Source organism: Bombyx mandarina, chromosome 23 (genome assembly GCF_030267445.1).
Source record: "Bombyx mandarina strain Sakado chromosome 23, ASM3026744v2".
NCBI lineage: Eukaryota > Metazoa > Arthropoda > Insecta > Lepidoptera > Bombycidae > Bombyx > Bombyx mandarina.
In genome coordinates this window covers 14,843,930-14,868,701 of record NC_143229.1, presented here as the reverse complement: position 1 = coordinate 14,868,701, position 24,772 = coordinate 14,843,930, and the positions used below count along the sequence as shown (strand labels likewise).

The 24,772-nt window shown below is 45.1% G+C and overlaps 2 protein-coding genes across 3 annotated transcripts; both read left to right on the top strand.

The window, feature by feature from the left end:
• Positions 1–4,333: 4,333 nt before the first annotated feature.
• Positions 4,334–16,062, top strand: LOC114251193 (metabotropic glutamate receptor 5-like). The gene is made up of 8 exons (XM_089737821.1): positions 4,334–5,284; positions 9,105–9,209; positions 10,162–10,315; positions 13,241–13,635; positions 13,709–14,025; positions 14,172–14,294; positions 14,367–15,448; positions 15,841–16,062. Exons 1-8 carry the CDS (start codon positions 4,910–4,912, stop codon positions 16,044–16,046), a joined length of 2,757 nt encoding a protein of 918 aa, XP_089593947.1. The 5' UTR covers positions 4,334–4,909; the 3' UTR covers positions 16,047–16,062.
• A 29-nt stretch (positions 16,063–16,091) lies between these two features.
• LOC114251194 (glutamate receptor ionotropic, kainate 2) lies at positions 16,092–24,439 on the top strand. Of its 2 annotated transcripts, XM_089737820.1 has the most exons (16): positions 16,092–16,311; positions 16,546–16,865; positions 16,940–17,291; positions 17,370–17,635; positions 18,080–18,310; positions 18,464–18,527; positions 18,635–18,780; positions 18,875–19,036; positions 19,120–19,319; positions 19,467–19,668; positions 21,281–21,366; positions 22,704–22,785; positions 22,862–22,910; positions 23,227–23,342; positions 23,413–23,631; positions 23,707–24,439. In XM_089737820.1, the coding sequence occupies exons 1-16, from the start codon at positions 16,251–16,253 to the stop codon at positions 23,905–23,907; spliced, it is 2,757 nt and encodes a 918-aa protein (XP_089593946.1). In that variant the 5' UTR covers positions 16,092–16,250; the 3' UTR covers positions 23,908–24,439. The 2 variants fall into 2 exon arrangements, 1 of the variants encoding a protein (XP_089593946.1); XR_016325265.1 differs by lacking the exons at positions 23,413–23,631; positions 23,707–24,439 and adding an exon at positions 22,241–22,419 and having other exon boundaries at positions 23,227–23,317.
• Positions 24,440–24,772: the final 333 nt, after the last annotated feature.

Here is a 24,772-nt window from a genome sequence, read left to right as displayed (position 1 = left end):
AGTTCCTGCCATACTTCAATATCTCTTTTGATTGTTTTAATCGAACAACTATCAGGCATGGATATTGGTGTCTTTGTGACAATTTCGCTTTCACATATAGGGTAGGTTATGCTAGACAGGATGTTAACATTTTTACAAATATAATTTTGAGATATTGATTTACATTTACTTAAATCATTAAAATGACAATATTGACTTCTGTCTCTTGAAAACCCAATATAATTAGTAGTAGGGATAATATTAATGTAAGATTCATTTTTAAATGACAATGGGTAAGGTAATACGCGATACATACTTAATTCTAAGGGGTTAACTAAAGGTATTTTGACAACAAATATGATCTTGTTATTCTCATAAAATGTACTTAACCTAGATACATCCATTAATATATGAATATTACTTGGGTTTAAATGTATTGGAAGTTCTCTAGAACTGGGAAGGAATCTATAATTATCCACTAAATCGTTATATAGTTGTTGAGGAGAACATATAGCAGGGTAAAGCACGTTATTCTTACTGAACATTAAACCGTTAGCAATGTCTTCTAGTTTAAATGATAAAGTGATTATACTATTTTCTAACATATAAACAACTTCCATTATTTTAATTCTAATATTTAATTCAGAAGACTCTTTAGTCAAGTTTTTTGATGTTTCCAATAACCAGTTGACAGCGCTGTTCAAAGTGTCTGAAATCCTAAAAACAGCTTCAGACTATTATCGCAACCTATACAAACATATAAATTCTTATCGAGGTCTTAATCCTAGCAACCTAAGTGCAATCAAGCCCGTACTGAAAATATTGACAGAAGAAACAGCAAGAGCAATTAAGACGCAAAGGGCTGATAAAACACCCAGTTCGGGTCAAATAATTATTGCACTTCTCAAATCTATTTTACCGACTATCGCGCCTATATTAACAAATACATTTAGTGAAATTTTGGAGACCGAAGACACCCCAGATGACTGGATAAGATCGACGATAATACTACTGCACAAAAAAGGGGATAAAAGTGAAATCGAGAACTATCGACCAATTAGCTTAATGTCGAATATATATAAAATCTTTTCAAAAATAATATTAGCTCGTGTAACGGTAAAACTAGATAAAAATCAGTCAAAGGAGCAAGCTGGATTCAGAAGCAAATTCTCGACAATAGACCACATTCATGTTCTAAGACAAATTGTACAAAAATATCAGGAATACAATAAAATCTATTATCTAGGATTCATAGATTTCAATCAAGCTTTCGATTCCTTAGAACATGAATATATATATAGAGAGCATTACACAGTCAGGGAATAGAAGAAAAATATATAAGTATTCTCAAAAAGGTATACTCCCGGAGTACCGCACAAATTAGATTCGAAAGAATAGGTGAGCAATTCCCAATTAAACGAGGCATTAGGCAAGAATATCTCATATCACCTAAGCTATTTTCAGCAGTACTGGACATTCTAATATTCAGGGATCTCGAATGGAATGCAAATAATATAAATGGGGAAAATTTAAACCACCTTCGCTTTGCTGATGACCTAACTCTATTTTCCAAGTGCCCGAAAAGATTGGAGGAAATGCTACAACAACTGTCAGATCAAAGTGCTAAAGCCGGGCTCTCAATAAATCCCACAAAAACGAAGCTTCTGACAAACTCTTCAAAGGCAGACAATGTAAAATTAAACTCTAAACACATATTCATGTTGACGAGTATGTCTACTTAGGGCAGTTGATTTCAACCACTGACAACTTGCAAAAGGAAATTGATAGAAGAATTGCCAATATTGGTCCCTTAGTGAGGTTATGAAGGACAAAGAGATGTCTATAAAAGATAAAAGAAAAAGGCCCGCATTGGAGTCGAATAGCCAAAAATAGAGAGTATTGGCAATCTTTAGAGGAGGCCTTTGTCGAGAGACAAGCTGTTTGGAAAACCACACCGAATGCCGAACGCAATACTTGATTATAAGTTGAATTTAAATTTAATGTATTATTAAGTAATTTATTAAGTTAGTAATTAGTAAGTAAAACAGCAACAAAGGCTTATTATTATTATAATTGTTAGCCAGTCGTCATCGCAGTGTCACGCAGTGTCTCGAAGAAAGCACGCGCCGCCCGTCGGTCGTTGCCTCTCGTGGACTCGTAATTTTCCACGTGTTATAACTACCCTCCCGTGATAATAATTTTGTGATCGATAAAATGATACTAAAGTATTCAATCTATATACAGTGATAATAAGAGTTTTAGTGTGTTGTTTAAATTGTTTCTAACTACAGGAACAAAATGAGTACCCAAACGTTAGCTAACTGCCCCAGTTGCGCGAAAGTTACACAAAATACGATATTCTCAAAAAAAAAACTTCAAGCTATTGTAATTGACGGTATACAAAACGTGCAAATTAAAGACTGCGCATAAACTTTAGGGAAGGCTATAGATCCAGCTCAAATAAGGTTTTTATCTAGAATGTCTAATAACCGCATATGCATATATTTGTCTTCAAAATCTGTAGCTGATGATATCGTTGAAAATAAAAAATATATAACCGTACAGAACCACAAGCTACCAATTCGACCACTGATGAATGGAAACAAACGCATTATTCTCTCAAACGTATGCCCAATTATCCCTCACTCTGAGATAGAAAGAAAACTGAAGGAAGTTAGAATCAATCCAATGTCGCCTATATCTTTTTTGAGGGTCGGTATCAACGATCCTGGCTATAACCACATATTGAGCTTTCGCCGTCAACTGTTTGTAACTCCCGAGGATTTTTACCGTCTCCCAGAAAAGATCTCCATAGAATTCGAAGACACTCCCTACCGGATCTATCTATCGTTGGATACCATGACCTGTTTCTTTTGTAAGAGTGAGGGCCATATTGCTTTGAAATGTCCTAAAAGCGAGTTAGGTATAACTTCTTCAATTGAAATTATAGAAAACAGCGTGTCACAAAATGAACCTTCTAACTTTAAACGGCCACATCCACCTACGGAATCTTCTACAGCCGATGAGCCCCAGGTACTTGAAACAGAGACCCCGGAAGAGACTATCACCGACTACGACAGCAACACTCTTTCACATCAAGTTCAGAAGGAGTCATGAAGAGGAACAGTGTTAAAAAACTTAGGAAGTCACCCCAGATCAACTTAGATTTACAAAACTGGAAAGATATCGAACACTTCTTATCAAGCTCTGTCAAACCCTACCCACTAACAGCAGTTCAAGTAAAAAATTATCTGAAACATACCTATGGTATCAAAGACATCGAAGAAATCACTGCTAATTACACTGAGAGCATCGATGATTTAATTAAGCTTTTTAAAGACTCAATTGCCATTATTGTAAGTGGTTCTGTTAAAAATTGAGATACACGTATTGTATCTAAACTTAAATCTATTAAAAATAGACAATAAGTATAGGTATAATAATAAGTGTAATAAGCGTAAAGTCAACTTATATATAAATAAAAAATTGTACAGTGGAATAGCAGTAGTATTAGTCCTAAATTATGTGAATTAGAATGATACTTAGTTAGGAGAAAATCCATATTTGTATATGTACGGAGACATGGTTGTCATCTGAGAAAAGGGTAAGTGTGCCCGGTTTTTATTGTTTTAGGAAAGATTGAGAGGATGAGCGCGGAGGGGTTGCCATTTTTGTACATAATTCGATTAAAGCAAAGTACTACAAATATTTCGGACTGTCGGATGAAACTCATTTGTATACAAATTATTAGTTTTAGTAAAATTAAGAACATTATAGCTATTTATTCACCACAAAATGTCAATGCCAGTAGATCGAAATATGATAATTTATTTAGCTTCTTTGATCGTAATAACAACTGTGATAGCGGGAGATTTTAATGGGCATCACGCGGCGTGGTCCTATAAAACTGATACTAGGGGTCGTCTCATCGCGGAGGCAAGTATGGATCATAATTTCGTGTACTTAAATGACGGCGAACATACACGATTTGCAATGCATAACTGTGAAGCTGTCTTATCTGCGCCGGACATCACCTTTGCAAGCTCAGATATAGCCCTAGATTTTGACTGGGCTGTAACAAACGAATGTTTTGGTAGTGATCACCGTTTAAAACTCTACTAAAACTACACGATTTATTTAGTTATGTGCCACCAAGCAGTAAACGCAATATAAAAAAAAAACATGTGTGCAATTCACACGTGGTAGAAGTGAAACCTTAAAAAATTAAATACAATTATCCTAAATGTCTAAGTAGGTATATGTAAAATTTTGTCATTAGTAAATAATTGTAAGTCATCTTTTATAGTATCAGGTAGCGCCCTCTGTATAATCCTAAATTAAAATTCACTACAAGAGGTTTCATACACACGTTAGTATTAAAATATCTCATAGATGGCGCTGTATTAAAAAAACACTACTCTGAAAACGCTTAATGTGTTCTATTTCATTCTCTCGCCGGCTGAATCCTAATATACATTTATGTGTTTGTGTCTCTATGAACTTATTCTTTCGTTTCATCGAATTTAAAATCACAACGATTCTAAAGAAGTTTCCCTTCAAAAAATGCAGACTGGCATTTATATGAACAAGAAGTGGGAGCAAGCTGTGTGGATTTAGCGTTGAATAACGATTTGCAGGACTGCTACGATAAGCTCCCCGTAGCTATTAACAGTGCGGCTGATAAAGCTATACCCTGGACTCTCCCTACAAAAAACCCACATTCAAAATTTAATCCAAAATGTTAACTTTTAATGATACCAAAACCTAAACCTAAACCTAAACGGTGAGCTCGTCCACGCAACTAAGCAAAAAAAAGAGATCCACAGAAAAATAAATAAAAACAATATTGTCTGTGGACAAGTTTTATTTGCACTGCACTACTTAGTTCGCTGTGTGTAGAGTGCGGCGGCAGGCGGCAGTGAAGTGCGCGATGTTGGAGGTGTTAGCGGTGCTGGTAACGGCGCTACTGGTCCCCGCGGACGCGGAGCGGGCCGTGGTGCGGGGCGCAGTGCGACTGGGAGCCCTGTTCGCGGTGCACGGAGCGCCCGCGGAGGCCGGCGCTCGCTGCGGGCCCGTGCGGGAGCACTACGGAATCCAGCGCGTGGAGGCAACGCTGCGGGCGTTAGATGCAATCAACGCGGACGGCTCCCTCCTGCCGGGGCTGCAGCTGGGCGCCGAGCTCCGCGACTCGTGCTGGGCGCCCTCCACCGCGCTCCGAGAGACCATCGAGCTGGTGCGAGACGCCATCGCCCCAGCACGGTCGCGTCAGCACTCGCCAGCAGCCTCCGCCGCTAACTGCACTTCGGTATACGATATGCTTTATGCTCTTATCGGTTTTTATCACAGTTTTTATCGATGATATATTTATCACGTTCACGTCAATATATAGCACGTTCCCTATTATTAATCCTGTTTGATCGTTTCCAACACAATCTTCAATCTTCATTCCATTTGATTCAACCATTCAATCATTCGACGGCCCCTACGTACAAAACGTCACGTCAAAAATGGTGGTTTACAGGGAGCGTTTTAAAGTTTCAATCTGATCTACAATTAAATCATAAAAGTAACTTATGTCTTTTTTTTTTTTTTTTATTGCTTAGGTGGGTGGACGAGCTCACAGCCCACCTGGTGTTAAGTGGTTACTGGAGCCCATAGACATCTACAACGTAAATGCGCCACCCACCTTGAGATATAAAGTATTCAATTTAGGCCGGTTCTAATGGAATAATAATTATTTATAATTTCCTCGATTTTCCCGGGAAAATAGTTATATGACTGTCTGCCACAACTATGAAATAGGATCATAAAAGTTTTAGTCTTATATATGTCTGTCTTTACGTGGGAAATGTCAAAAAGAAGAAACAAAATAAATGTGAAAGGAATAAAATCTATAGAAATCAAGATATAAAAAATATTCATATTCTAATCTAATGTCTTACATTAATTTTCCATAATTAAAATCACAGTTTTATTACAACATAACTTTGGTCTTATTAAGTAATTTAAAGTAAACTAGCTGGCAGACTTGGTAGTGCCTCAATCGATAAATAAAAGACCTAAACTTTTGTATAAAATAAACTTAAAACAAACAGAAGAAATCCGAGAAGGAAACGACGGGGGACACATCAAAGGAAAAACAAAATTGTTATTATTATTTAATTCCAAGCATTTTCATATTTATCTACCTTTTAAATCTTCTCTGGACTTCTACAAATAATTCAAGACCAAAATTAGCCAAATCGGTCCAGCCGTGCTCGAGTTCTAGCGAGACTAACGAACAACGATTCATTTTTATATACAGTCAAACCTGGATAAGCGAGAGTTCAAGGGAGCACAATCTCATTCTCGCTTATAGAGGTTTTGTCACTAACCCGAGTTTCTCGCTAATGCACACTCTGAATTTCATTTCACGATTTTCCGGATTCAAACGCATTCACTATTTTAAGTTTATCACTTAATGACAGTACTTTAATTTTCCGATTTGACACGATGCATAACAGAAGTTTCCTTCGCAATTGATTAACGATAAACAGGACGGTACACAGGCACACGTGTCCATTCGAAAAGAATGCGATAAAATTACAACGTTATTTAGTTCCACGAAATAGAATAGGCTCAATATTGACGAGAAAATAATACAAAAACAATGGTAGGAAGTTCCACGAAAGTTAAGAATGAGTCATAAAAAAGCAGATGTTAAATTTGTAATTTGTTTTGTAATTTGTTGCTCCTAAATAATACAAATAAATAAAGCTCGACTGTCGCTTATAGAGGTATAGATAAGTAGCAGTGTCACTTACGGAGGTCCATGAGGAAAAAACGACTCTCTCTTACAGAGGTTTCTGTTTCTCGCTAATAGAGGTTTTGGGAGCTTAAAATGACGGGTCCTGGCTATTACTTATAGAGTTTTCTCATTTATCCAGTTCTCACTTACCCAGGTTTGACTGTATATAGATAATAGTTTCTACTGATCACTGTCCCGTACATAAGTACTCCGCGTAAATTACATTAAGTTTGACAAGTCTGCTTCCGCATGGAATGGCGCTTAGTTTATAAAACCGTACAAAACTTCATGTAAAGATGACTGTATCTACATCAACAAAGTATTTTTATTGTTAACAGTTAACGTAACGTCTTATACGTATATTTATCTTTTGAAATACCTACTAAAATTAAAAAATATATCTATACTAATCTATACTAATATTACAAAGAGGAAATATTTGTTTGTATTGAATAGGCTCCGAAACTAGAGAACTGATTTGAAAAATTATTTCACTGTTTGGAAGCTACACTATTCCTGAGTGACATAGGCTATAATCTTTTTTGAAAAAAATAGGGATCCTTATTAAAACTCTAATAATGTAACCAAAGGTATAATAAATTACCTAATATATTCTTTACATCGCGTGCCCTGCGAAAACTATTCATGATACAATAAAATAATGTACAATGAGTTTGTAGAAAACATTATTATTTCCAAAAAGTGTCGCGACAGCATATGTCTAACTATTATAGTTATGCCGCAATAAGTGTTCTTTTGACGTGGCGCATTTACGTTGTAGATGTCTATGGGTTCCTGTAACCACTTAACACCAGGTGGACACATCTAAGCAATAAGCCATCGCGCTCCTTCGCTGCCTCATCACGCCGCTAGAGTCAATCGCAGCCGTTTCATAGCCCTAAGATTATGTACCTATATGTACATATATATATATATTTTTTTTAAATCGCAAATAAAGTTTGATATAAATATATGAATTATATTTGACGAAAATATACATATAGGTCATGTAATTAGTGTAGTTTCGCGTCTGTCACGTCCGCGCCCGTCGCGGGACTCGCCCGAGGGCTCTCAACGAGGTCGGCGCGCGTTTCCGAGGAGTGACAGTGAGTGACGCCTGACGCGGAGTGTCCGGGGTCTCAACTTAGTTTTTAATATGAATGGAATGTATCTGTGTATCTGTGAGGGTAATGACAAATAACGAAAAGCTTTAACGAGGTCACGCCGGTGACGTCGTTAAAGCTTTTCGTTATTTGTCACCGGCGTGACCTCGGTACGGGAGGAACAGCGACGTCGCATCGCTCCCATGTTGAAACCGATCAGAGATCAGTGCGCTTAGTGCGAGTTTCATAATGTTCTCGATAGTGTAAAAGTTAAGCCAATTTTGTTTGCAATTGGAACAGCGCCCCTAGCGGCAAACGTACGCAAACGATCCCATTCCATACAAATATGAGCTTACTTTGACGCTATCGAGAACGTTAAAAAACTCGCACTAAGCACACTACTGTCGGGGATATATCTTAGTACTCACTCGGGCGCACGCCGACCCGCGCCGCGCCCGATGTGTGGCTCTGAGGCGATGCCAGGTGTGTTGTGTATGCTGAGGGCGCAGGTAGCGCCAAGTATAGAGTTTACATGCACACGTCCGCGCTATTGTATACGCCGACCTCCGGGCTCTACACGAGTGTTGCGACATGTCTAAGCCACGTTTCAAATCCTATAACAGGGACATCAATGCCCTTAAATAGGCGAGACCTGGACTGTAACCTCCCGGGAAAATTGCTCCGATGAATATATGCCACAAACACAAACTGATTTGAACTTTAATGAAATAAGTCGCGCTCTTGCGGCCATCTAACCACACCGAAGCCACCAAATGAAATTGTAATTTGTCTTTTTATATTAGAATAAATTTAGTTTCATTTCTCTTTCTGAAATACTTCTGAAGAACTAATGCGTAGAATTGACGAGGTACTCATAAGCCAAGCCAAACCAATAAAAGTAAATTTTCAAGAGAGCTTGAATTAAGTCTTGGCAATTTTTGCAATTGCAATTGGCAATGCATAGATATTTTAAAAAAAACCGGAAAAAAATTACTAATGATAAGAGAAACTTCAACCTTTACGAATATATTACCTGGACAAAAACTGAAAAGAAAATTATTTTACTGTAGAGGTGTTTTGTATAATCGTTATTAGGCGTGCGCGGTAATATTATGTTACATTGTATTTTAATTTAAATTAAAGGAACCAGTCATACGTGAGTTCCAATGAACTGGAACGTTCCCTGGGAGTCCCTCATCCTAATAAATTAACTAGTAGGTATTATACGTGAACAGCAGGAAGATGCGCCCGCGAGCCCACTGCTGGGCGTGCTGGGGCCGGGGGCCAGCTCGGCTGCCGTGCAAGTCCAGAACCTGCTGCAGCTCTTCTCTATTCCGCAGGTTGGTGACGTGAAGTGACGGCTACTGACGACACGGAGCGTGGACTGCAGTGCTGAAGCAGCTCTTTCACCAACTATATGTTGGTGGACGAGCTCAGGGCTTACCTAGTGTTGAGTGGCTACCGGAACGAGCTAACATCACAACGTGGGATCGAAGCCTCAATCCTTTTGTAGAGCGGCTGTCCCACCCACGGTTTTTCGGTTTGAAGGGTGGGCAGCCGTTGTAATTAAAAAAAAAGATCATAAATATAATCAAACGCGGCGAGTCAGTCTGAGAGGCAGGGGGGGGGGGCATAGTTATTACCGTATCCGATTTGAGGGTACGAGCTAAGTGGTAGTAAGACCGTTGGGAGGGCGCGAGTCCTTCTAAGAAATCAGACCATCTGGCATCTCGGACTTGGGCGATGCAAGACTTTACGTCGCGTTGTAGGGCACACATTCAAACACGATTTTCCTCGGTAGGATACCGATTGTACGATTGTACCGATGGTGGGCACCTGGTGTTAAGTGGTTACTGGAGCCCATAGGCATCTTTAACGTAAATCCGCCACCCACCTTGAGATATAAGGTCCAAGATCTCAGTATAGTTACAACGGCTGCCCCGCCCTTCAAACCGAAACGCATTACTGCTTCACGGCAGAAAATAGGCAGGATGGTGGTACCCGCGCGGACTCACAAGAGGTCCTACCACCAGTAATTACGCAAATTATAATTTTGTGGGTTTGATTTTTATTACACGACGTTATTCCTTCACCGCGAAACTCAATCGAGAACATTTGTTGAGTACATATTTCATTAGAAAAATTGGTACTCGCCTGAGATTCGAACACTGGTGCATTGCTCAACACGAATGCACCGGACGTCTTATCCTTTAGGCCACGACGACTTCTAATGTATGTATACACGTGCATAGACACGGACAAGGAGACGGCGTATTGACTGGCTGGTTGCAGGTGTCGTACTCGGCGACCTCCCGCGAGCTGTCGGACCGCGCCCGCTTCGGTACGTTCTTCCGCGTGGTACCCTCCGACCGGCACCAGGCCCGGCTGCTCGTGGCGCTGCTCCGCGCCCACAACTGGACCTACGTGCACGCGCTGCACACGGACGGTACGTGTCTCCTAACCCATGCATCGGCCCGCTGAGTTTCTCGCCGGATCTTCTCGGCGGGTCGCGATTCCGATTCGGTAGTAGATTCATTCGCGAAGCAGCTACTCTTGAGTTGTTAGATCTTCTTCGGAGGCGCTCGGGTAGCTGTTAGCAAACCCCACCCCTCCTGGCTGAGCCTCGCTCGCCCACCTGTCCTGGTGAAACTGGAAAGGCCTCCGGGCCACCACTAATACTTCAAACATAAAAAAGGTATGTGTCCCCAATTTATCTGCCGCTGATGACTAGCAGACGGCTGCGAATAGTCTGTCCCATTTGTCGGCTCCAGATGTCCGTTTTGGTGGTAACAATGATTATAATAAAATGACTCACTGATTACATACTACTATACAGATAGGTAGAATCAAGCTTTATGGAAGAATTGGTGTCAAGAGGGCACACATTTCTTTAACCTTCCACGCTCGCGCGTCACAAGCCAATAAGTTTTGTGTATTTATGAAATAACATACAAAGTAACTATAGTATAGATACAGTGAGAAAATATTACAATAAAGCACTAAATTCTAAATTAATAGAAACGATGAATTTCAAAGCATGTGATTTTGTTGTACATCTCTATATTATATAATGACATTATTCATTTTGACATTTGACACTATCTATCTATCTATCTCTTAGGTTTATGGCGTTTATACCCTGAGGGGGTGAGGCCGCGCGGCGCGCTACCAGCACTCTAGCCGTGGAGTGAATAGAGCGACCGGTCGACGGTGTATCGCGTCCCGACCCGGCAGGCTGGTTCTGGTCCAGCGGGGTATTCCGGGACACCAGCGGCACCGTCTGGGCGGCCCGACGGGCTGCCGTACCGAGACGGCTGACGTTTCAGAGCCTTCGATTCGCCTCGAAGGCTCCGTCGGCTGGGCGTCTTTGGGGTGAGCCGCGCCGTCTGGTTGTAGTGTTGACCGCGGTAGCCCCCCTACCTCATCCGGGTTCTGACCTCGGAGGGGATCGGACGTCGGGTGTAAGAGTGCAGGGGAGTCGTTTAGTGGGTGGGTCCTAAAATCCTTGGGCCCGCGGTCTGCTCACAACACCATGCAGATCGTTGAGTCTCACATACCCCGCGCGCCCCTTTTGCGCGGGGACCTCGTAGGAGGTTCGGCCCTCAACCCGAAAAAAAAAAAAAAAAAGGTTTATGGCGTTTCCTTTTAGATTTCGCCAATGTCAAGTGTATTTAATACTCTGCTTTCTATAGCGGGATTCGTGAACGAGCAAGGTCACAAATATTCACTAAGAATTAAGTGAGTAGCTAAGAATGTTTCATTTGACACTAAACAGTAAAGTTCCATATTGATGGATATGAAAATATCGCTCATTTAATAATGATTTCAGTGATTTAATACGATCATTCATTGACAGTTCGGGTGTCATCGTATTCCGATAAAGATCCGAGTTTTCCTGAAGGAAAATTATTTCTCAGTACATGATCATCTCAAAATAATGATTAAGCGCGTAATATTGATGTACAAGGCGCCGGCCGGCCGATGCGCGGCGGCACAGAATAAAAAGAATAACACGAAACACCCTAATCACTTCAAGATAGGCTTTGAAAATTGTACATTTTTCTCGATTTCTGTAGGATCCCTTCATCAGATCCTGATCCTAATGATTACAGGACCATTCGGAAAGTCTACTCTCGAACAAAAAAAAAATAATTATCAGAATCGGCTCAAGCATTCTTGTGAAATCGGTGAACATACATAGATAAAATTTGTGGTCGAATTGATAACCTTCTCTTTTGAAGCCGGTTAAAAAGCGTGATTTTGGTACACTGATTAGCTCCTTAATATTGTATTATTCAAAAATATTTTCACCTTCTACGTAAATGAAGTCGCGGGTAAAATTTACCGTTATCCTAAAGTAACTATTTCACGCGGACGAAGTTGCGAGCAAAAGCTAGTCAACTTATATATATTACTTCAATGAATTATATACTAATGTATATAATCAAGTCGAATGAAAGTAAATTACGAGCGAGGACGGACCTTGTGACATAGAGGATATGCGGAGAACTGTGTGAGTGAGGAACACGTAGGGGTGTACGGACAAGAAGAAAGCACATGTAATCTAGTGTAATATAACAATAGGTTATTTGCAGAGGAACGTCTTAATTGTATGAAAATACTTACAAATTAACGGTTTCCAATTTAGTCATCTATGAAGAGGTTCTGAAAGAATCTTTAATAAATAAATAAAATGCTTGCTAAAACGCTTGCATTGCATATTTACTTTATTAATTTTAAATGCTTTTCATCAATCTAATCCTTCTCAATCGTTCCCTCGTTGTTGAGGATCGCGACCCTTCTGTAGACTTCTTACTGTTTCTCTACACTTATTCCTATTCTTTGCCTAGTGCTTACCGACATTTCCAGCTGTTAAGCCACCTGTTTATTGCCCTTGTAGGCAGACGAGCATACGGCCCACTTGATGGTAAGTGGTAACCGTCGCCCATGGACTTCAGCAATGCCAGGAGCAGAGCCAAGCCGCTGCCTACCGTTAAGTACTCTGATTAAGTACCTGGTCAGACCACCGCTTTGAGCTTCGGCCTCTACGCCTTTTGATTTCTATTTTGTCGGCAAAGATTAGCCTTTCCAAACTATCAGGGTTGCCGCAGGCTATGGGCTCAATGAGAGCAGGGTTCAGACTCATACTAGACTCAATTCAATCAGATTCAGATTGATTGATTGAGTGTGTAAAGTTGTCAATTTGGCGACAATTGTTGATCACACAATGATAGAGTGATGGTGAGTGCCGGAAACCCAGCGGATGCTAACAAGCTGGACGCCGACGAGTATTTCGTATTGGAGATCGTATTCCGCCGTGTAATGCAGATGACTAAGCAAAATAATGAAAGAGCGCGTACACGTGTTGCAGAGAGCTACGGACAGAGCGGCATGGCGGCGTTCCGAGAGGAAGCGGCGCGGGGCGGCGTGTGCGTGGCGCGGGAGGAGGCCCTGCGAGCCGCCCCGGGTCCGCGGGAGGTGGAGGCGGCGCTGCGTCGGCTCAACGGTGGTCCTCGCGTCGCCGTCTGCTGGTGTGAGGGCCGCACGGCGCGCGCTCTGTTGGACAGCATGGCGCGAGAACCTTATCTGCGATTGAATCTGATCGCCAGCGACGGTTGGGCGGATCGACGCGACGTGGTGGACGGCCTGGAGCCCCATGCTCGAGGCGCCCTCACGCTCCGGATCCGGTCCCCGTACTTACACGACTTCGACGACTATTACCGAACGCTCTCACCTCATACCAACACGAGGAATCCTTGGTTCCGGGTGCGCTCGCTTCCCAACTCTACATCGTAAGACTTTAACAACACTCGATTATAATTTTATGTGTATTTTTAAGGAGTTTTGGGAACAAAAATTCAAGTGCTCCTTCAAAGAAAGCAGCGGGCAAGGTGTACGGCTTTGTTCTGGTTCCGAGTCACTGATGCAGAACTACACGCAGGAGCCAAAGCTGGCTCTGGTGGTACGCGGAGTGTACGCTTTGGCACACGCTCTGCACGACATGCGCCAGGCGACGTGCGGGGCTCGGCGCGGCCTCTGCGCTGCTCTGCTGCCGTTCAACGTGTCGCAGTACCAACGACACCTGCAGCGGGTGCGGTTCCGGGCTCCCGACGGAGCGCTCGTCGCATTCGATGACCACGGCGACCCGCTACCCGAGTACGATGCTTTCTTTACTCTTTATCTCTGTATTCACTTACTAATAATTTAAATATAATATAGTTAATAGATATATATACATATATAAGTATATTTGTCATTTGTTGACGTGAGTGCCATATACGAAGGAGCATCTGAGTCCTCAGGTTGAGTGAGTACGACGTGATGAGGTTCGAGAGCGACCAGCGCGGCGAGTGGCGCTACGTGCGGGTGGGACGCTGGCGTCGCGGCGCTCTGCATCTCCGCGGCGGAACACGAGCCGCCTATAGGTCCTTTTGTTAAACCTTAATATATTTATTTTATCATGTTTTGCCAAAGTAAATGGTCTTATATGGATTTAGACGAGGGCAAGGAGTGCGCGGAGTCTGCTCAGAGCCGTGCGGTGTGGGAGAGTGGGCCCGGGTGGGAGAGGGCAGGGCGCGGTGCTGTTGGACGTGCGTGCCCTGTCCGCCGCTCGCCATTACCGTGCCGCCCCCCGCACCGGGCTGCAAGCCGTGCCTTCCCGGACACCGACCTGACCTGACGCGGACTCGCTGCATACCTTCGCCCGTGGAGTGGAGCGGCGGCGGACGACCTCGAGCTATAGCCACTTTGACCGGTGCCATCGGTTTGATCACGGTCTGCTTCTTCTCTGTCGTGTTATGGCACTACCGTAAAACTCCCGTTGTGAAATCTGCTTCACGAGAGCTGTGCGCGCTCCTGCTCTGCTCTGCGGCCTCTTGTCACGGCGCGGCGCTGGCCGGTGCCATCCGCCCAGCAGGGCTGTCATGTGCGGCTGTTCGACTGGCAGCTCCGGCGCTGGGCGGCGTATATGCTGCGGTGGTGGCTCGCACCATGCGCGTCGCACGTCTGGTAGCAGCGGTCGAAAAACGCCCTGCAGCTCGACCCCGATTGCTCTCGTCCCGCGCTCAGGTGTGGACGTGGTTGGCCCTAAGCACGCCGGGCTGGGCGATGGCGGCGTGGAGCGCCACCAGTTGGCCTCCCGTGGCGCGGCTGTTGCACCCGGGCCGGGCGCGCTCCGTGCTGGCTTGCGCAGGAGAGACCGCGACGGCCCAGCTGGTCCCTTTGGCACCGGCCCTAGTGTTGCTCGGTGCGTGCGTGTTGCTGGCAGTGCGCACGCGCCGCCTGCCGCATAACTTAAACGAGACTAAGTTCGTGGGGGCGGCTGCGTACGCGACCTGCGTGACGTGGCTGGCGTTTTTCCCGCTGTACGCAGTGACGGAGGCGCGCACGGCGTGCCTGTGTGCGTGCGTGTCGCTGTCGGCAGGGGCGTGCGTTCTGTTGTCCCTGGGCCCGAGGGTCTGGGTGTGCTTATGCCGTCCCGAACGCAACACACGCGCTCACTTTCTGACCGCCACTTCGATCCGTTGTCACCTCGGCAAGTACCGCTCTGGGAGAGCCGCCCGCCCGTCGGCGACCGTCGGTAAGTCTACACTTTTTCTTTTTGTATTAATATCGCTTATTTCTTTTAACAGCTACGACTGAGCTCAGCTCGATGCCTGGACACTGTACAGCTGGGCCACAGCGCTCTTCGTCTGAGGATTACAATTTGTTCTGACCCTACAAATAAATAATGTTGGGGGTAGGTGCATGCATGTGGTTGTGTAGATTTGCCAACAATTACCGCAGCAGCAGAATTAATCGCGGCTCTTCACAGCACCTGTGAATCTGCTAAAGTTAACAACAAATCTCGAACTCCTACAATACAACCTGAGCATCCATTTAAAACCACTGTCTATTTGCGCACCTGTATATAAGTGTTTGTATTTGTGATACTTCGGTGCCAGGTCCTGAAGTAATCATTATTATATTCAGGCGAGAGTCGGGAGGCGTCCAGTCAGACGACGGAGTGCGGGGAGTGCGGAGAGTGCGGGGCAGCGGGGCGGTGTGCGCGTGTCACACGCTGGGAAGGTCCGGAGTCTGCACACGTGCTCATCGTGCTGTACCCTCACCGACACGTGGCGCCCCTCTCGTTGGCACACTACGCGCACGACTCTCCTCTCGCCGATCGTATTCTCTAAGAACCGGGACGCTGTACTGACTAAAGACAAATTCAATAGGTGTATAGTTGTGTGTGTGTTTCTTAGTAGTGATATTCCGGTCGCACTCAGTTGTGATCGCTGTCGTAAGGGATCTATTTCGGGCGTGATGTGTGTCGGGACGTCCCATAATTATATATAGGTGCTGTGTTGCGCGTCTGACGGTGGCGGGCCAGTAGCGGCGCCATGCTCGCCGCGGCGGTCGCGTGCTGGCTCGGAGCCGTCGCTGCGCTGCAAGTGCAGATAGGTACCTGCTGACTGCGATAATATATACAATCGAACAATATACAATACAAACCTTCCGATAATTCTGATGTAAAATGTAATTTGCACCAAAATAATCTAAATTTAATAAAGTGGTTACAGTCTTGTTTGCGATTTGCATTAGTTTTGCGACACTCGTTATTTCAACTATTAATGCCGACATGTAACAGTGACGGACAAAAGACCGAATTAAAGCGCTTGTTCATTGTCGATGTAGGTGTAGTGGAGCAGCAGCCCATGCTGGCGCAGCAGCTTGCGGTGAGCGCGGAGACAGCGCTGTTGGAGCTGCGGGACGAACCCAGAGTGAAGGTGGCGCCCGTGGAGCCCGAGGAGCCATTAGCATTAGCAGCTCACTTGTGCGCGCTGGCGGAGGAGGGCGTGGCGGCCGTGCTGACGGGTGGAACGGCGCGCTCTGCCAGGCTGTTGGCGGCGGCGGCCGCAAGGGCCGGCGTGCCGCTGCTGCTGGCCGATTCTGCTCCCAAGAACCACACCTGGGAAGTGCTAGCCCTTTACCCGGATAACAGAGTACTGGCACAGGTACGCACACGCCTACGAATTTACCGCGTGCACTAAGTATACAAAATAATAATGAATATTGTCATGGGGTACAGGCTTGTGCGGATCTGTGCAAGGAGAAGGGCTGGAAACGAGCGGTATTTTTGCACGCGGGAGAAGCTGAGGTCGCAGCGCTGATCGCGCCTGATGCAGAGCCCCTGGCCTTGGTGGTGCGCCACCTGCCCCCACCGGACGACACTGCGCTACTCAGAAATTTAATGCTCGTACTCAAGAAATTGAGCGTCACCAACTTCATAGTGTGGTGTGACGCAGAATGTAGTCTGCGCATACTGGACGTGGCGCAGCGAGTTGGCCTGCTCTCCGACCGACACTCCTACATCATGCTGTCGCTGGACTTGCATACGCAGCCCCTAGCCGACTACAGTCACGGCGGAGCAAACATCACCGGTGACTACTCTTTGCTCAGCTTGCATGTCGCTACTATTCTTAGCCAATGGCCACCATTAGAATAGAAGGTTGTCCCAGCGCTGCGGCTGTTCGAGCCGCAGTCCAAGGACGTTCAGCACATGATGACGTTGTGGGAGAGGCAGTATGAAGCGCGGCTCGGCGACGAGGCCTCGCTCGCGGGACCGGAGCGCTCAGTGCCGACGGCGCTGCCGCTGGCGTACCAGGCCTCGTCGCTGGTGGCGAAGGCGCTGCGAGCCCTGAACCTGCCCCCTGGAGCGCCTGCCTCGTGCCAGGTCGGACTCGGTGCCTTTCACGCTGACACGCTCCTCAACTATCTGCGGTCGGTGAGTTCGTACTGACAAGCACGCGTCACGTTATACGATAATCGTACTAATATTTTTACATTAATTCCTGATTCGATTAAAAGCTACTTTGGTAACGTTAAAGTAACAGCTCTCTAGACTAATTGCTTGAAAATGCATTGTTTATCTCTGAATTGGTTTATTATACCCATTCTGATACATACATTAGGTTACTACTTTAACCAAATCGATATGCCAAGAAGACAAGTATAGATAGTTGATAGTAACATCTCATTCTCTCTCTCTCTCTCTCTCTCTCCGATATACAAAAAAACTGGTCCATTTGAGGTTCCATAAAGATTCGGATTGTATCATATATTTGCGAAAAGCGATCATGTCGGCATTCAGCATCATAGTGCGCGTTGGAAGTAGACCGCGCATCACGTCTCCGCTAGGATATATTAAGAAAGGTCATGCTTGTGTCAGGAGGAATGGACGAGCGGAAGTGGCATGGGCGGCGAATTGTCGTGGGAAGTGGACGGAGGGCGGCACGAGGTGCAGCTGCAAGTGGCGGAGCTGGCGCGGGGCGGGTGGCTGGAGCCGGCGGGGCTGTGGGCGCCTCGTGTAGGTGTCACATGGCAGCGACCCGACGAGCCGGGAAACTCCATGCCGTACTACTCCATGACCAATCGCACTTTCACCTTCCTTATCGCACGAGTCAGTATTACTTCTATGATAAGCTTAACATTGTACTATAATATGTTATTGATATACCTAATATGTTCTTTTTGTCATTTATGTTGGTATATAATAAAGCATACTCTCTCTATCTCTCTCTCTCTCTTGCTTACGTAATTGTGACTGCTACAGATCAAGCCGTATATAATGCGACAAGAGTCGACGCTTCGTCTGGCTGGTAACGCGCAGTATGAAGGCAAGTGTAGAAAAAGAGGCCCGCACTGCGCCCCGTATTAATTTTCTCGCAAATACTTATTCCGACGAACGGTCTATCTACATTGCGCTGTGCCATGTGCCTTGCAGGGTTCTGCATCGAGCTGATTGAGAAACTGGCCGCGATGTTGAAATTCAACTACACGTTCGTGGAGCAAGAAGACGGAGTGTATGGGATCTACAACAACACCCTCGGCAAGTGGACCGGCATGCTCGGGCGCCTCATCGAGGACAAGGTGTAGCTCAGTTCCACCTCTAGAAACATGTTTCTAGTCGGCCCGAATGAACACACTCAAGTTTAGGTGCTTGCGACGGGCATGTTTGTTGCAGGACATTGACTTTGCCATAACGGACCTAACCATCACGTCGGAGCGCGAGAAGGCCGTGGACTTCACGACGCCCTTCATGAACCTGGGCATCTCGATCCTCTTCGGCACGCCGGAGCCCGCGCCGCCCAAGCTTTTCGCCTTCATGCTGCCCTTCTCCAACGCGGTGAGACTAGACAACAGCCGACGCGCAGTGTGTCTATTGGTCGCTATGCCAAGTAAACGACGTAAGAATGAATTCGTGTACAGGTTTGGATCTGCCTGGGGTTCGCATATTTGGGCACATCGTTGGTGCTATACGTGGTGGGGCGTTTATGTCATGAGGAGTGGCAGAACCCGTATCCATGCATCGAAGATCCTCCCGCTCTGGAGAACCAGTTTACTCTTGCCAACGCGCTCTGGTTTAACCTCGGCGCTGTGCTGCTGCAGGGCTCTGAGATCGCACCGGTGTGAGTCTCTTCACGTTTATTAAATTGCACTGCGTTAGGAGACGCAGACGGTGACTGTAGATTACTCTTTTATATGTAGCTACAATATGGCCTCCGGTAGCCACTGAACACCTGGTGATTCGGTACAGTGCATGGTGTGTGTGGCAGGGCGTACGGGACCCGCGCGGTGGCCAGCGCGTGGTGGCTGTTCGCACTGGTGATCACGAGCTCGTACACCGCGAACTTGGCTACGCTGCTCGCCTCGAAAAGTTCTACCGACCTCATTCACAATGTGGAGGAGCTTGCCAATAACAACCTCGGCATCAAGTACGGCGCTAAGAAGTGCGGCTCCACCTATAACTTTTTTAAGGTCAAAACTACTTTATCCCACTTTTTCACACCCTGTATATTGCAGTCTTTATCGTAGCTGTAAAGCGTCCATTGCCCAGTAAGTAAGACACCACGCCGGGCCGACGTAATTCGATTATTGTCTTACTGTGACGACGTTTACAATAAATTGGTAAATTGTGTGTAATTGTACACAAGACACAAACAAGTTCAGTTTAACTTGGAAAATGTAAAGAAAAAACAAATTCGTAAACCATTCCAATGTTTCCCATGCACACCCAATTTATTAGAGTACATTTAAGTTTCAAAATAATAATGGACGTATCGATCTCTTGAAATCCCTGTTGTAAATATCTTATATTAACGTCTATAGGATTATGGTGAAGTATATACTGGATTTTTTTCATGTGAGTGATTTTAATAGATCGAATGTTAAGACTCAGTTTGTGATGTCTTCCGAGACACTTTAACCTCACAAGAGTAAAAAAAAGACCGACCAGTGTGCTAAGTTTTTTAACGTTCTCGATAGCGTAAAAGTTAACTCAATTTTGTATGGAGTTGGAACGTTTGCCTACGTTTGCCGCTAGGGGCGCTGTTCCAACTGCATACCAACTTGAGTTAAATTTTACGCTAGTAAACTAAGCACTGAGCACTAAGTACGCTAAGTAAACGTAGCAACTGTAAAAGTTTCAAGTCAAGCCCGTGTGCAATATGCGAACGGAGAGAACGCGATCAAACAAGCAAAGCAAGAAACTCGCATTCATGACAGTTTTTTGACATTATGTAGGGTAACTAACTGAATCGCTAAGTTGCGCGACGTCCTCGTAACTCGCAGTACAGCCTGCGTACCTCGGGACCACTGTCCCGGCTCCGGCTCCTGCCCCGCCGGGGTCGTCAGTCAATAAGGAGACAGCGCGTCTGTCTGCAACGTAATATGATCTATATATTAACTAGCGACCCGCCATCACTTCGCTTCGGAAACTGCAATTTATTATTGATTTCTCCACTATTTAATGGATGTTATTATACACATAAACCTTCCTCTTCAATCACTCTATCTATTAAAAAAAAACGCATCAAAATCCGTTGCGTAGTTTTAAATATTGAAGCATACATAGGCACACATATATATAGGGACAGAGAAAGCGACTTTGTTTTATACTATGTAGTGATGATACGTGAAGCAAAAACTTTGTACCCCTTTTTACGAAAATTGCGCGGACGGAGGAGCATGAAATTTCCCACACTTATAGAGAATATAGAAAAGGAGTGCAGAATGATAATATTTCTTTTAAACTATGCATAAAACACATTAAATCAATAAAAAAAACATTACACACACTACCATCTATTTGACACAACACGCATTATACATGTGTACTCTTTTATTGTAAAACTTTTGTTGTCATTTAAGGTCTGTGGTCAAAATGAACATAGTTTAATATTGTTTGTCTTTAATATTATTTGTCTATAGTGTAGTCTTAGCGAAATTTTTGAATAAAGAAGTATAAATATTCGACAATAGAACCATAATAATGTTGAAACTTATAATTTAAATTAATTATAGTTGAATTTCGACGATCATGGGACCACTAGTTCAAATAATTACATTTCCGTTCTGTTTATGTTTCCAGAACTCACAGAACCCCACTTATCACAAGATGTACGAGCAGATGAGTAAGGAGCCGATGCCCCTCTCCAACGAGATCGGAATAAAGAAGTATGTCGCTTACAGTTGAACAGCTAACGAGCCCAGCGCGAGGCTGTGTCCTTTTTTATTTTTTTATTTCTTAGATGAGTGGACGAGCTCACAGCCCACCTGATATTGAGTGGTTACTGAAGCCCATAGACATCTACAACGTAAATGCACCACCCACCTTGAGATATAAGTTCTACGGTCTCAGTATAGTTACAACGGTTGCCCCACCCTTCAAACCGAACCACATTACTACTTCACGGCAGAAATAGACGGGGTGGTGGTACCTACCCATGCGGACTCAAATGAGGTCCTACCACCAGTAAAAAGTCCTCCTTCTTGTGTTGCCTGTTGCAATATCACAATTGTCTCCAAGAATAGCCAGCCTATGGAGTTTGTGTTCTATAGGCCATTGTATTACTGGAGGCTGGAGGGTGAGACGATTGTTGCAGACCATTGCAATATTACAAAAAAGATTTTATTTTTAAATACTAAAATAAAAAAAATAAAAACACAAATTAGGACTTGAAGGCCAAATACTAGAAAGTGGTCACAGTTTGTAAACAAAGTTCCAGAGTTAAATGCCGCCACCTACCTTGAGATATGGTTACAACGGCTGCCCCACCTTTCAAGCCGAAACGCGTTACTGCTTCACGGCAGAAATAGGCAAGGTGATGGTACCTACCCGTGCGGACTCACAAGAGGTCCTACCACCAGTAATTACGCAAATTATAACTTTGCGGGTTTGATTTTTACTAAACGATTTTTCCTTCACCGTGGAAGTCAATCGTGAACATTTGTTAAGTACGTATTTTATTAGAAAAATTGGTACCCGCCTGCGGGATTCGAACACCGTTGCATCACTGAATACGAATGCATCGGACGTCTTATCCTTTAGGCCACGACGACGGTTGGCGGTGTATCGCATCCCGACCCGGCAGGCTGGTTCTGGTCCAGCGGGGTATTCCGGGACACCAGCGGCACCGTCTCGGCGGCCCTACGGGCTGCCGTACCGAGACGGCCGACGTTTCAGAACCTTCGATTCACCTCGAAGGCTCCGTCGGCCGGGCGTTCTTGGTATGAGCTGCACCGTCTGGTTGTAGTGTTGAGCGCGGTAACCCCTTTACTTTATCCGGGTTATGACCTCGGAGGGGATCGGACGTTTGGGCGAAGGGTGAAAGGGGAATCGTTTAGTGGGAGGAGTTTTGAAAACATCCTTGGGTCTGTGGTTCGTAGTCGCGGACCAGGCCCACAGGACCTCGAAGGAGGTTCGGCTCCAGCCCGAAAAAACAAACGTTACCTGCCCGCACAGGTACACTAACTAGTGCTGATGTAATAGGATGGTATTGTTCGCGTCGCAGGGTGGAGAATGAGAAGTACGCGTTCCTAATGGAGTCCACGTCCATAGAGTACGAGACTGAGCGGAACTGTAAGGTCCAGAAGGTTAGAACACTTAATTGAGCAACGGCCATCGGTCGAGTCGTTGCGCTCGTCGCTACAGCGTGTGACTGTGTTGCAGGTGGGCGGTCTACTAGACAGGAAGGGCTACGGAATCGCCATGAAGAAAGGTAAATAAATATGCAATCCTCAAGGCTTGGTGCCTCCGATGCCAATACGATAATGTTAACTCGTCTTGTCAACGGATCTCTAAGCGCGCCTGCCTCTCTCTGTGTTGCCTCCTGCGGGGCTCGCGCCACGCGGGGCCTCGATACAGTCGCGTCGCGTCTCTTGTTGCAAACATACAGACTTCTAGTTGCCTAGAATATGACGACTCAACGGCTTCAAGGCTTAGTGTTTTTCTACTAATTGTTAACACAAATTTCAATGTAAATGATCTTCAGATATTATAAATGATAAGGAAATAATAATCATTTCGTCCCGCAGACTCACCTTACCGACAGGAGCTCAACCTAGCCTTGTTGAACCTGCAGGAAGCTGGCGTCCTTCGTGAGATGATGCATACTTGGTGGATGGAGAAGAATGGCGGAGGAGCATGCAAGGTGACTGAGCTACTAACTGACCCAGGCTTCAGCATGAGTTCTTGTACCACTGAAAGTGTTGTTTGTGCAGGAGGACGAAACCCGAGAGAACCAAGAGCTGCGCATAAAGAACTTCTTAGGTCTATTCGTGGTGCTAGTGGTGGGCTGCGTGCTGGGCGTGCTGGTGTCGTGCTGCGACCTGGCGTGGGCGGCGCGGCGGCAGCGCGGCCCCAGCGAGTCCTTCTGGCAGCGCTTCTGGACCGAACTGCGCTTCGTCTTTCGCTTCGAGCAGTCCGTGAAGCCCCTGCAAGTACGTCTCCCTCGGCACGACGTCACGTAGTACACTGTTCCGCCTCCACAGTCGCTTACGAGTCGCGTTTTGCAGGGTCCGCTGATCCCAGACTCGCCGGTTTCCCAACAGTCGGAGGGGGCGGAGGAGTGCAGGACGGAGCGCGAGGAGACGGGCTCCGAGAGGGCGCGCGCTGCGCCGCGGACGAGCTCGGCGGCGCGGCGGCGGTCCTCCATGCACGCGGCGTCACTTCGCATCGCGCGGCACACTACACGGGACTCCACCACGCCGCACTAGCATCGACCGCGCCGTCACCGCCACACTCACTACTAACACTAAACTTAATCTACACTCGCTAATCTTTTGAAGGAATTCGTTTAGACACATTGTGCAGAATGGCTTGTCAATGAAAGCGTTACCTTCAGTTTGTGTGCGCCGTTGTACTTCGAAATTATTAATTGTTAAAGTTAATAAGTATTTACTAATGATTATTTAGAATAGAGTCTTTATTATCATCACTAACTAATTAAAAAAATGGGAAAGTATATAGATGAGGCCTCTGATAGGAAAGGTATTGTCATAATTTAAAGTTAACTTATGGTAGTCAGCGTAGCGATGTTCTCTCGAGCCCACTTCGTTCGGTCCGAGACCATGAGGACGATTACGTAAAACATGTCTAGAAGCACGCACTTCGAAAACTAACTGTTGTAGTGAATTTAAATATATTTCTTTGATAATTCCACAAACTGTTGTCGTAGTCTGAGTTAGCAGTAACTACCTTAAATCCGTGTTTGTTGGTTTTTAACAAATAAAAATGAGTTTGACACAAGTGCGTTTAATTTTCTTACTTTGATTAGTTTTACGAATTTCGGCAATGTGTACGAGTGAAAATTTCGGGAATTAACGAAGTGACACAACATTACTATTTAAAAATGTATTTATTGCTTTTCGAAGTATTCTCCGCGAAATTTGACACATTTTTCCATACGATGGAACCAATCATTGAAGCAACCATTCCATTCGGAAGTTGGGGTCTCCAAAATGGCCGTTTTGTAGGCGTCCACAGCTTCTTCAGGTGATGAAAATCTCTGTCCACGCAATTTATTCTTTATTTTAGGGAAAGTATAGAAATCATTAGGGCTTAGGTCGGGGCTGTACGGCG